Source organism: Podarcis pityusensis (assembly GCF_964106645.2).
Source record: "Podarcis pityusensis genome assembly, chromosome: 1".
In the NCBI taxonomy this organism is placed as follows: Eukaryota; Metazoa; Chordata; class Lepidosauria; order Squamata; family Lacertidae; genus Podarcis; species Podarcis pityusensis.
The window spans coordinates 83,591,407-83,604,661 of record NC_138028.1 but is presented as its reverse complement, the minus strand read 5'-3'; the positions used below and the strand labels follow the sequence as shown (position 1 = coordinate 83,604,661).

Sequence of the window (13,255 nt, the reverse complement as noted above, 5' to 3'; positions counted from 1 at the left end):
GCTCAAAATAATTCTGAAGTGTGTATTAGTGAGAATCCCATTAAACAAGTAATCTCCTCCCTCCCCATTTTTAATTGCCCTTGTGAGCTCTCTGATTCAGAACATATTGAAGAAAAGGAGCTTTAATAGGACACCATGGTGCCATTCCAAGTGTTAAGTGTCCTGTGTGTTTTCAGGCCCTTCAGCCAATGATTGACAGAAGATTCATGGAAGGAGGAAATCACACCACAGTCACTGAATTCATCCTTTTGGGATTCACAACAAATCCCAAACTGCAACTGATACTCTTTGTGGTGTTTCTCATCATTTATATAGCTAGTCTAGCCGGGAACATTGCACTCATTCTTCTAATCTGCAGCAGCTCTCACCTCCATACGCCCATGTATTTCTTCATTGGGAACCTTTCCTTCCTGGATCTGTGGTATTCCTCCGTCTATACGCCAAAGATCTTGGTGAACTGCATCTCTGAAGACAAGAGCATTTCCTTTGGTGGATGTGCCTCCCAATTCTTCTTCTCAGCTGCCCTTGCCTATAGCGAGTGCTACCTTCTGGCAGCCATGGCCTATGATCATTATGTGGCCATTGCTAAGCCACTGTTGTATGCCACTGCCATGTCCAAAAAGCTGTGCACAGTGCTGGTGGCCCTCTCATATCTAGGGGGGTTCATCAATGCCACTGTTGGTACCAGTAAAACCTTCTCGTTGAGTTTCTGTGATGGCAATGTCATTGATGACTTCTTCTGTGATGCACCGCCTCTGATAAAGCTTTCCTGTGATGTGACTGATAATTACCAGACTATGGTATACTTCCTTCTGACTGTTAACATCATTGCCCCTTCAGCCTTCATCCTTGCCTCCTATATCTTTATCCTGGCAGCCATCTTGAGAATCTCCTCCACTGGTGGCAAGTACAAAGCCTTCTCCACATGTGCTTCCCACCTGACAGCTGTCACCTTATACTATGGCTCCATCCTCTTCATTTACTCACACCCCAGTTCCAGCTATGCCATTGGGAGTGAAAAATGGGCTTCTACATTCTACACAGTGGTCTTTCCCATGCTGAACCCCCTGATTTATAGCTTAAGGAACAAGGATGTGAAAAAGGCTGTGAAGAAGTTGATGACAAGGAGGACAGATTTCTAAATTAAGGAGACTGCAAAGATAATTTGATAGATCAGAAAGAAGTGTGTAAGGTAGTTTTGTAGCACATATCTGAATGCTGTTATCATCATAACTTCTAATCTAAAATATCAAAAGTCTCATTTGAGGCACTGTATTGAAAACTCAAATGGTCGACTTCTCAAGTGCACATCTCAAATGGAGGTATCTGTCCCATAGGAAATGTGAGCTGGAGTGCCAAGTTGGCCCCACGACTGTGCTTGCCCAGGGCCATGGGTTCCATGCAGCCCTGGCACTGAAATTTATGAGTGCCCATCATGAGGAATTTTGTGGGTGTTCGGGTACCCAGGCCCCAGGGAGTTGGCACCTATGAAAGTGAGCAGTAAAGATTCTCTTTTTCACCTTAGCCTTGCAGATCTCCTCAGAACTCTGTGGCTGTCTTATAACCTCTTAGTCAACTAAGTTATGTGGGAGATAACAACTGTGGAAGGGAGACAGGGTAGAGAATGAAGAGACACCTTTTGCTCCTGTTTAAGGCAGTCACAGAAAGGAACACATCAGGGCATGTTTAGGGAGGAATCAGAAATGGTGGAACCCCACACCTCCCAGGCCAAGACATTATGAAAAAATTTCAGACTCCTTAATAAGGATACAGCATTAGCATTGGTGACACAATTAAATAGCATACATTCCACTGCTGGTTGTTTTGATTAAGCAAAGGATAGGTGTGCAGCAGACTAATCGGAATGTCATGTGTGATTCAACCACTCAAGTTCCTGATCACCTGGGCATGATGTGTGGCCTCTTTGGAAGCAGAATCTCTGACCAGTAGAACCCAGTAGAGGGAGGCCTCTGCCTAGGGCCAAGAGAGGTGTTCTGTTTTGTTTGCATGGTAATGAGAAACTACCTAATTTCCACTTCTTGAACCAAGATGTGAACAGAAACACAGCTCTCCTTCAAAATTCACACTTTTCCCAATTTTGCGTTGCTGTTATTTAGTCAAACAATGTGTAGAAAAAATGCATTGTATTAGTGTAGTCTTTGCAAAAATGTGTATATTTCTCAAAACTGAACACTAAAATTGTGATAAAATTTCATGAGGATTTTATTTTTTAAAAAAAACATCAACACCAAATTGCAAATTGCTGTGCAAATGTGGAGACCTGAATTTAAGATTGACAGATTCATCCTTATCTTCACTTTACACCAATGTTCTTCAGCAGCAAGGACTTGTGATTGTGCTGTAAGTTGGCAACAATAAGTGAAATGAGAGTCAGTGCAAATTAGTAAGAAGTGGTGGTATTTAGGGCAAATAAATTCTAACAATGGATATAGTTATGAAGTCTGAATTGGTTATATGAATCCACTTAGGAAAGAAATCTTGGGTTCACTGTTGGCAGCTCAGTGTTAATGAAATGAAAAATGCAAACTCAGTGTATTCCCATTCTCATTATTATATTTGCAAATACAAAAATTAGAATGGATTACTGTTTTAATACCGTATTGGCCCGAATATAAGCTGCACCCGAATATAAGCCATACTTTTAAAATTGGAAGGGGGGGGGAGAAAAAAGGGGGGGAAATACCCGAATATAAACAGCTCCATTCCTCACTGCTCCTGGCTGCTTACTGGGGAAGGGAGGAGCTGTGCTGCGTTGCCAGCGTCCTTTCCTCTTCCTCGCTCTCTCCTTTCCCAGCCTTGGGAAAAGGAGGCACCACGTGCAGGGCAGGCACCCCTTTACTAGGCTCCTGGCACTGTTTGCCCCGTGCTCCTGGCTGCATACCATAAGGTCACAAATATAAGCCGCACTTTAATTTTTCATGATCAGAATTTGGGGGGAAAGTGAGTCTTATATTCAGGCCAATATGGTATATGACCACAGTGAATAAAGATGAAACATTTATTGTTCCTCAACATTGGAAGGAAAGTTGGTGTGCTGGAATGGAGAAAGACTACTGTTGACATTTATTGATAATAATCATTGAGGAACCACTTTTAGACTTCTTCTGCGAAAGGAAAAATGAATGAACTGAAATGTCTGGATCTGAAGACTGGGGAAATATTGCCTAGCAGAAGGAGGAACAGCTGGATGCCATCCTGGAGTGAATACTTTGAAATATATATATATATATATATATATATATATATATATATATATAACTGATAGACAAATAATCCAAAGTCCTTCTCTCTCTCTGGGAGAAGAAAGGGAAGCCCCAATGAGAGCTGGGAGGGTCCACCCCGTTTTGTGTGAGAGAAGGGTTAAGATCTACCCTTGAGAGAGGGCTTTGTGGTTTCTTCATAAGATCCCTTCTCCCAGCTTCCTCACTCAGGTCTCGGTCATAAACACCACATTGGCTCCCCCACCCACTATCAAGTCTTGGATCAGTGAGATCATATTATGAACCAATCCAGCATTCAGCAACAGAACAGCCAGATTGGTGCATATTTTGGTGGTAGAGGAACGAGAAACCTGAGACTCCGTGGGGGCAGAGGCGGAGCTAGCTGCTCCGGCACCCAGAGCCGTGTACATGCTGTGCACCCGGGGGCGAGGCTAGCCGCCCCAGGGGCAGGGCGAGCGTCCCAGGGGGTGGGGCGGCGATATCATCCCCTCTCAGGGATGACACCCGGGGTGGGCCACACCTACCACACACCCCTTCCTCCGCCACTGCGGGAGAGGGGAAGAGAAAGGTAAACCCAGGGCTTTTCCCACTTGGAACTCACCAGAACTCAGTTCTGGCATTTCTCAGGTGGGCGCCATTGCCATTCTTAGAGAACGAGAGAGGTGTTTGTGGTGAATTCCAGCGTCTCTTTTTTCTATCATCATCATCCATGTATTGCACTAGCCAATGGCCATGGCATCATTCACAAAGGGAACAAAGAACAGCAACAATAACCATAAAAAACCATAAAAACATCAGGCACTGCAGATACAATGAACCACAATCACTTCTCCTAAAAATTATTTGTTGCATACAATAGAATCACAAGGGGTTCTCAGGTAGAATGTGCCAGCTTAAATGTCCGAATCACCTTTGCAATTGACCGCTATTTTATCTAGTTCTTTTCTCCTGATCTTCTTAGCTGCTAACGCATATTGTTGTTGTTGTTTAGTCGTTTAGTCATGTCTGACTCTTCGTGACCCCATGGACCAGAGCACGCCAGGCACTCCTATCTTCCACTGCCTCCCGCAGTTTGGTCAGACTCATGTTTGTAGCTTCGAGAACACCGTCCAACCATCTCGTCCTCTGTCGTCCCCTTCTCCTTGTGCCCTCCATTTTCCCCAACATCAGGGTCTTTTCCAGGGAGTCTTCTCTTCTCATGAGGTGGCCAAAGTATTGGAGCCTCAGCTTCACAATCTGTCCTTCCAGTGAGCACTCAGGGCTAATTTCCTTAAGAATGGATGCATTTGATCTTCTTGCAGTCCATGGGACTCTCAAGAGTCTCCTCCAGCACCATAATTCAAAAGCATCAATTCTTCGGCAATCAGCCTTCTTTATGGTCCAGCTTTCACTTCCATACATCACTACCGGGAAAACCATGGCTTTAACTATACGGACCTTTGTTGGCAAGGTGATGTCTCTTTGTTGGCAAGGTGATGTGGAGCTTCAAACCATATTTTGCACTCTCCTCTTTCACCCTCATTAAAAATGAACCCATGCAAGCATACAAAAGGCAATCATATACTATGTTGCATCTTGACATATTGAATTCATGAATAATATTTATTTATTTATTTATTTATTTATTTATTTATTCATTCATTCATTCTGCACCCATCAGAAACCTAATGATGAACAAAAATTATGATAAGCATGTTTAGAACAAGAGAAAAGGATTTCATCATAGGGAATCCTATGATGGGAATGCCAGGTGCTTGCATGTGGTTTATTTTTCTAGAAAAAACACTTTTACAGAATTACGATTCCAATCAATGCCCTTGGCAGTGGTGGATGGTCGGTGCGGCAAAGTACAGTACAAGGAGAGGCTTTGTCTGTGTTGGCAACCTCGTGTAGAGGACCTGTGCCACTATTTATTCCAATGCCCACTATATATAGAACCAAGAGACCGATTTATAAAACCCCTGCTCACGAATGGAACACACTCGAACAGGGTGGAAAGGGTGAAATGGCTGCTGAGTTATACTGACAACTTCGTAACTTATAAAGTAGCACTATATCCTTTAAGGTTTAAGGATTTAGATTTGGTGGACAGAGTGCCTGAAGAACTATGGATGGAGGCTCGTAACATTATACAGGAGGCAGCAACTAAAACCATCCCAATGAAAAGGAAATGCAAGAAAGCAAAGTGGGTGTCCAACGAGGCCTTACAAATAGCGGGGGAGAGAAGGCAAGCAAAATGCGAGGGAGATAGTGAAAGATACAGGAAATTGAATGCAGATTTCCAAAAAATAGCAAGGAGAGACAAGAAGGCCTTCTTAAACGAGCAATGCAAAGAAACAGAGGAAAACAATAGAATGGGAAAAACCAGAGATCGGTTCAAGAAAATTGGAGATATGAAAGGAACATTTCGTACAAAGATCACCATAATAAAAGACAAAAGTGGAAAGGACCTAACAGAAGCAGAAGACATCAAGAACAGGTGGCAAGAATACACAGAGGAATTATACCAGAAAGATATGGATGTCTCGTACTTCCCAGGTAGTGTGGTTGCTGACCTTGAGCCAGACATCCTGGAGAGTGAAGTCAAATGGGCCTTAGAAAGCACTGCTAATAACAAGGCCAGTGGAAGTGATGATATTCCAGCTGAACTATTTAAAATTTTAAAAGATGATGCTGTTAAGGTGCTACACTCAATATGCCAGCAAATTTGGAAAACTCAACAGTGGCCAGAGGATTGGAGAAGATCAGTCTACATCCCAATCCCAAAGAAGGGCAGTGCCTAAGAATGCTCCAACTACCGTACAATTGCACTCATTTCACACGCTAGCAAGGTTATGCTTAAAATTCTACAAGGCAGGCTTAAGCAGTATGTGGACCGAGAACTCCCAGAAGTGCAAGCTGGATTTCGAAGGGATAGAGGAATCAGACACCAAATTGCAAACATGCACTGGATTATGGAGAAAGCTAGAGAGTTCCAGAAAGACATCTACTTCTGCTTCATTGACTATGCAAAAGCCTTTGACTGTGTCGACCACAGCAAACTATGGCAAATTCTTAAAGAAATGGGAGTGCCTGATCACCTCATCTGTCTCCTGAGAAATCTCTATGTGGGACAAGAAGCTACAGTTAGAACTGGATATGGAACAACTGACTGGTTCAAAATTGGGAAAGGAGTACGGCAAGGCTGTATATTGTCTCCCTGCTTATTTAACTTATATGCAGAATTCATCATGCGAAAGGCTGGGCTGGATGAATCCCAAGCCGGAATTAAGATCACCGGAAGAAATATCAACAACCTCAGATATGCAGATGACACAACCTTGATGGCAGAAAGTGAGGAGGAATTAAAGAACCTTTTAATGAGGGTGAAAGAGGAGAGCGCAAAATATGGTCTGAAGCTCAACATCAAAAAATGAAGATCATGGCCACTGGTCCCATCACCTCCTGGCAAATAGAAGGGGAAGAAATGGAGGCAGTGAGAGATTTTACTTTCTTGGACTCCATGATCACTGCAGATGGTGACAGCAGCCACGAAATTAAAAGACGCCTGCTTCTTGGGAGAAAAGCAATGACAAACCTAGACAGCATCTTAAAAAGCAGAGACATCACCTTGCCAACAAAGGTCCGTATAGTTAAAGCTATGGTTTTCCCAGTAGTGATGTATGGAAGTGAGAGCTGGACCATAAAGAAGGCTAATCGCTGAAGAATTGATGCTTTTGTTTTTGTTTTTTTTAAATGATATTTATTGGAAATTTTTAGAATTACAAAAGAGAACAAAGCAGGAAAAAAGAAAAAAGAAAAAAACAAAGAAAAAACAAACCACATCAAACAATACAAATTCAAAAAACAAAAATACACCACAAACACTCAAAAACAAATCCATCATTCTCAAATCCTCAACTGTCATTACCTTCTTTCTTTGACCTCCTCCTCCTCCCTTTTTTTGTATCCTACTTGTTAATTGTCGCAGCAAATCCTTTCCATATTTCATAATATTCTGTCATTACATTACCTTAATCAATTTTAATCTTATCTTACTATAAAGAACCTTAAAGCTTAAAACTTAAATCTTATTTTTACCAGCTTCTCATAACCATAATATTCTTACATAATTCTTTAAACATTTTTGCTAAAGCCAAGTAATTTCATTCCAACATTTTTCTAACATTCATCAATTTTATAAAACAATCCTAGTAGTAAAAAAAAGAAATAAAAACAATCCAGTCTTCATCCAGCGTCCCTTCCTCCTGGTCCCGGGTTTTGTCAATCCTTATTATCCCATCGATCTAGCGCATTAACCTGGTAACCTTGTATCCGAGGCCCTTAAGTCTCTTCCATGTCCCTTCCGCAGCTCTTCTTCATATTTATAACTGCATTTTCCTTTGTCTCCTGCTCCTTTCACTCATGGGAACTCCAGCTTAACAATGTTTTTGACCCTTCTCGACAAATCAGCCCCTTTTCCATAGTCCACACTAAACTCCATGTGGTATTTAAGAACATGTTTCAAAATCCCTCCAAAATTAAGAGCCCCCACAACCCCAAACATCTCACAGCCCATTGCCAGACTTGAAAGGTCCAAACATCCCTGCATAGGGGGGTCTATCCAACCCCCCATTTCCAAACCAAACCAAACTTTGTCTTTCCAAATCTGGCTTTTTCCAAGTTCATTTGTCAAGTCCAAAAGCTCATGTTCCTGTTGGGCCACAGCTCCCTTCATCTCTGGCGCCCAAGATTCAGCAACATCCTCTTCCCTCATCTGTTCTGTCAGGGCACACTCCTGATTTAATTCCTGGGTGGGCTCCATATAATTTCCCACTGCCTGTTCAAAATTTCTGATCGCATCAGTCATCAAGTCCGTCTTCTCATGTAACTGTTCCAGTAGGGCATTTGTTTTATAGAAAGCACACAACAGAGCTTCTGAATACATTGTCCTGCAAGGTCAGAAGTCTATTCCCACGATTGTAATCTGTAACAGCTGCAAGCTCCCCGGAGTTGGTTACAGTTTCACAGTCTCCCTCTAGGGGGAAAACTTCTATTTGTTCTTTTTTTAAAAGACAAGTCTAACAACAAAGTTTCCTTTTTCAAATATTTTGTCAATATTTGTTCCTTTAAAATGCGAAGGGGAACAATGGAATCAATGTTTCTCTTCTTATAGCTATCTGTCAAAAACGTTTGTCTCTGGTCAATGAGCTTCAAAAAAAGTCAGTCCTGACACCCCGCTCCAGGATCAGGACGGTGGAAAGTTACTTTACTTTACACTCACTTCTGCAGGTTTAAACAGTCCGAAAAAATCCCCCCTCTTCTCCTGCTTCCGAAGGGGGGTTCATCAATTTTAAATGATGAAAGTTAATCTTTTACAAGCGATTTTCTGAGCTCTAGTTTGCCATGTCTTTGCTTTAATCTATCTACAAAGAAACGGAAGGCTGACTTCCTGTTTAGACCTTCCCGTTTCAGTGCCAAATTGAGGTAAACTTTTAAGTCCAATTTTCCTTTCTGCTCGCAAGTCCTTATTTAAAGTCCAATTGTCCGAAATTTAAGTACTCACGGGTGATTATTTTAGAAGCCAAATTGTCCCAGGAAAAAGGCAGCGCTCTCCGGCAACGGCTGTGCGGCTTCGCTCCACGGAAGAAGCAGTTGACTCTCAGCACCGCTCCACTTCCCCCTCTTCGCTCTGGAGCCCGTTAGTGGGTTCTTTTGTGGGTTGGGGGGGCACTAAAGGTGCCCGCCGAGTCCCATGGTCACAGGCTTCATCCGCCTGTGATTTTTGAAAGGGTCCCCGCTTCGCCGTAGCGGAAAAGACCCGTTTCGCGTGGAGCTAGTCCCTCCAGATCAGAGGGAGTCCGCCATTGCCGATGGCGCCACCCCGGAAGTAGAATTGATGCTTTTGAATTATGGTGCTGGAGGAGACTCTTGAGAGTCCCATGGACTGCAAGAAGATCAAACTGATCCATTCTTAAGGAAATCAGCCCTGAGTGCTCACTGGAAGGACAGATCCTGAAGCTGAGACTCCAGTACTTTGGCCACCTCATGAGAAGAGAAGACTCCCTGGAAAAGACCCTGATGTTGGGAAAGATGAAGGGCACAAGGAGAAGGGGACGACAGAGGACGAGATGGTTGGATAGTTTTCTCGAAGCTACCAGCATGAGTTTGACAAAACTGCGGGAGGCTGTGGAAGACAGGAGTGCCTGGCGTGCTCTGGTCCATGGGGTCACGAAGAGTCGGACACGACTAAACGACCAAACAACAACAAATGGTTTCATTTATTCAGATATCTCAGTGACATCATGGTGCCCCACATCCTATATGATTGGCCTGTAGTTCTGCATGGTTTCACATGCCTCAGGGTGATATCAAGGTGTCTCGGAACTAAAGAGCTAAGATCAAGAAAGTGCATAGGGGCTGGTATGTGCAAATAATCTCAAGAAGTTGTGAGCTAAATATTACCTTCGTGTGTGTGTCTGCAAAGTGTAGGTAATTAATTAGACACAAAAATGGAATGTGCATATTTCAGCTGAAAATATAAAACTCATGAATACTCATTGAAGCTCATAGATAATATGGAATTCTGATGGATGGTTGACTGTGGTCTGTGGACATACAAGTTAATGAACTCTAGGGAATATGTTCACAACACTTATTCCTTCTACAAAGAATGTAGTGAGTAAACAAATCTTTACCCAACTACATAATCATATAGCAACCCACCTGAGAGCATCAGGCACCAAATGCAAACCTTTAATTGCACCAGAGCTCTGAAATGCAGTCCCATTGATAGCACCACTGGGGCCGGGGGAGAGAGAGAGAATCAGAACCTTCTGGATAAATATTCACTTGCTCTTTCTAATCAGGACTGTCTGATGTGATGGAACAGAAGAACACTGAGATTAGCTTCATCTGAGGAAATTAAAAATGCCATATTCCCCACTGTTATATTCAAAGTAAAATTTGAAAGATGCCTATTGATTTTCTAGTATAACAAGGAAAAGGGTACATAGACCCTAGAGCTCTTGGTTCCAGAGCTCAGCATCAGAACAGAGACATTTTCCATAACCTTGCAGTTCTTCCACATGGTGCAGCCAAAAGACCGTTTAAGCTTATCGCCAAGAGAAAAATGACATTCTCTATCATTAATTGGCCATCAGTGGCCAGCAACAGATAACCAAGTGAGCATAACCCAGTACACCTAAATTTGGCTTCCAGTTTCCCTGCAACTTTGTTCTATTTTTATTTATCCTAGTTTGGAAAGCTTTGCAGAGCCTGGAAATAACAAGAAGGGGTCTCTCATTGGATGGACTTGATAAGGTAAGGAAATGAGGCTTGGTTAGTTGAAAGGGTTGCATAATTTTGGTGCCAGAATGATTAAGATGAGTATGATTTCAGAATAACAACTGAAAACCTCTGATATATTTTTTAAAATTCCATCTGATTAAAGGATTACCTCAGAAAAGGGTTCAACAACAACAACAGGGGCTCCCCTCCTCTGTTCTCTGTCTTGTTCTCACATGCATGTCTTGCCTGCAGCATTAGGTGGTGATTTGCAGCTAAGCATGAGTCATCATGGAGGAAAGAGCATAGGCTGAACTTCCATATCATCTCAAATACGATTAGCCAAATACATCAAGGGAGATCAGCATGTAGGTTTTTCACTTACGCAGCTGCTGCTGCTGCTGCTGCTGCTGCTGCTGCTGCTGCTAACACAAGGATGGCATTCAAGCCTTCTTTGAACTGGTCATGTATGTCTTGATGTGGCAGGGGATGATCATCCCCATCTGGAACCTCCAGGTGTCTGCAGAAGACATACATAGGGCTGCACAGCCCTGCCGATCTCTGTCCAAATGAGTTGCTGCAGCATACCAGGATAGAGAGGGGAAGGAGTGTGATGCTGCTGACTTGGTACATTGGGAATGGGCCAGCAGAGCACCACATTGACTTCACGGGTGCATTTGCACTGTGCAAACCTCACGGCCACCACACCTCCTCCTCTCTCTAGTGACTCCGTAGGACAGAAGTCAGACCGACAGCACAGACATGACATCCACTTCTAGCATTATGTTAATAGCTCACGACCATCACCTTTAAATAAAGTTAATTCACAAATCATGACATCAGGAATGATTGAAGCTTGGAACTGAAAGGGAATACACAAATGGACTAATATTCTTACATTTAATTGCTGAGGCTTTTGGTGCTGTTTGATTAAAGAAGTTGCATCTGCAATACAATGCCATAGTGTATTCTTGCATCCTGTTTTGAGGGTTCCCGTCTCAATCAATTGCAGTATATTCCTATATATAATTAAAACAATCTGTTTAATCTGAACAAAGATTTAGTTCCATGAATCTGGTCAAACTCTCATAACATGTAACTGATAGAGCCAGAAGTATGTAACTTCCTATGTCAGTTCTCTGTACTCTAAATGATATTTCCTGATCTCTAGAAATTAGAGCACATTCATAATACATTTGTCTGAACTGCCATAGTTCGGAAACCTTTTTGCAAAATAACAACAAGAAAGTCAGATTGAAAAACAAACAAACTGAGAAAAGTGTCAGATTAGAAATATTTTATCACAGTGGCCTGAATACAAGCCTCACTTTTTTTCTAAATTCTGACCGTGAACAGTTAAAGTATGGCTTAATTTTGTTAACTTACAAAAATGGGCTTTTACAATATTGCTGCTGAAACAGACATGCGGTAAAATGGAATGGGTGTGAGTGCCCACAGAATTTTAAGGGAGTGGCTTATATTCGGGTATGGTCTTGTTTTTTCTCCCCCCCCCCCTTGAATTCTAAAGGTGTGGCTTATATTCAGGCCAATAAGGTATATAGACTTAGTAAAAACATGGCTTTGTTCCAGGTGAGAAATCTGAAAGCTCAAAATAATTCTGAAGTGCGTATTAGTGAGAATCCCATTAAACAAGTAATCTCCTCCCTCCCCATTTTTAATTGCCCTTGTGAGCTCTCTGATTCAGAACATATTGAAGAAAAGGAGCTTTAATAGGACACCATGGTGCCATTCCAAGTGTTAAGTGTCCTGTGTGTTTTCAGGTCCTTCAGCCAATGATTGACAGAAGATTCATGGAAGGAGGTAATCACACCACAGTCACTGAATTCATCCTTTTGGGATTCACAACAAATCCCAAACTGCAACTGATACTCTTTGTGGTGTTTCTCATCATTTATATAGCTAGTCTAGCCGGGAACATTGCACTCATTCTTCTAATCTGCAGCAGCTCTCACCTCCATACGCCCATGTATTTCTTCATTGGGAACCTTTCCTTCCTGGATCTGTGGTATTCCTCTGTCTATACGCCAAAGATCTTGGTGAACTGCATCTCTGAAGACAAGAGCATTTCCTTTGGTGGTTGTGCGTCCCAATTCTTCTTCTCAGCTGCCCTTGCCTATAGCGAATGCTACCTTCTGGCAGCCATGGCCTATGATCGTTATGTGGCCATTGCTAAGCCACTGTCCTATGCCACTGCCATGTCCAGAAAGTTGTGCACAGCACTAGTGGCCCTTTCATATCTAGGGGGGTTCATCAATGCCACTGTCCTTACTAGTGAAACCTTCACATTGAGCTTCTGTGATGGCAATGTCATTGATGACTTCTTCTGTGACGTACCTCCTCTGGTGAAGCTTTCCTGTGATGTGACTGACAATTACCAGACTATGCTGTACGTCCTCCTGACTTTAAACATCATTGCCCCTTCAGCCTTCATCCTTGCCTCCTATATCTTTATCCTAGTAGCCATCTTGAGAATCCGCTCCACTGATGGCAGGCGCAAAGCCTTCTCCACATGTGCTTCCCACCTGACAGCTGTCACCTTATACTATGGCTCCATCCTCTTCATTTACTCACGCCCCAGTTCCAGCTATGCTTTGGAGCGTGACAAATGGGCTTCCACATTCTACACAGTGGTCTTTCCCATGCTGAACCCCCTGATTTATAGCTTAAGGAACAAGGATGTGAAAAAGGCTGTGAAGAAGTTGATGACAAGAAAGACAGATTTCTAA

The 13,255-nt window shown here is 42.7% G+C and overlaps 2 protein-coding genes across 2 annotated transcripts; both read left to right on the top strand.

Moving 5' to 3' along the window:
• Positions 1-206: 206 nt before the first annotated feature.
• LOC308471536 (olfactory receptor 9G19-like) lies at positions 207-1,142 on the top strand (the record flags this gene model as incomplete). Its single annotated transcript, XM_080995576.1, has 1 exon — positions 207-1,142. The coding sequence occupies one exon, from the start codon at positions 207-209 to the stop codon at positions 1,140-1,142; it is 936 nt and encodes a 311-aa protein (XP_080851702.1).
• Positions 1,143-12,319: 11,177 nt separating this feature from the next.
• On the top strand, positions 12,320-13,255 carry LOC308471528 (olfactory receptor 9G19-like; the record flags this gene model as incomplete). Its single annotated transcript, XM_080995565.1, has 1 exon — positions 12,320-13,255. The coding sequence occupies one exon, from the start codon at positions 12,320-12,322 to the stop codon at positions 13,253-13,255; it is 936 nt and encodes a 311-aa protein (XP_080851691.1).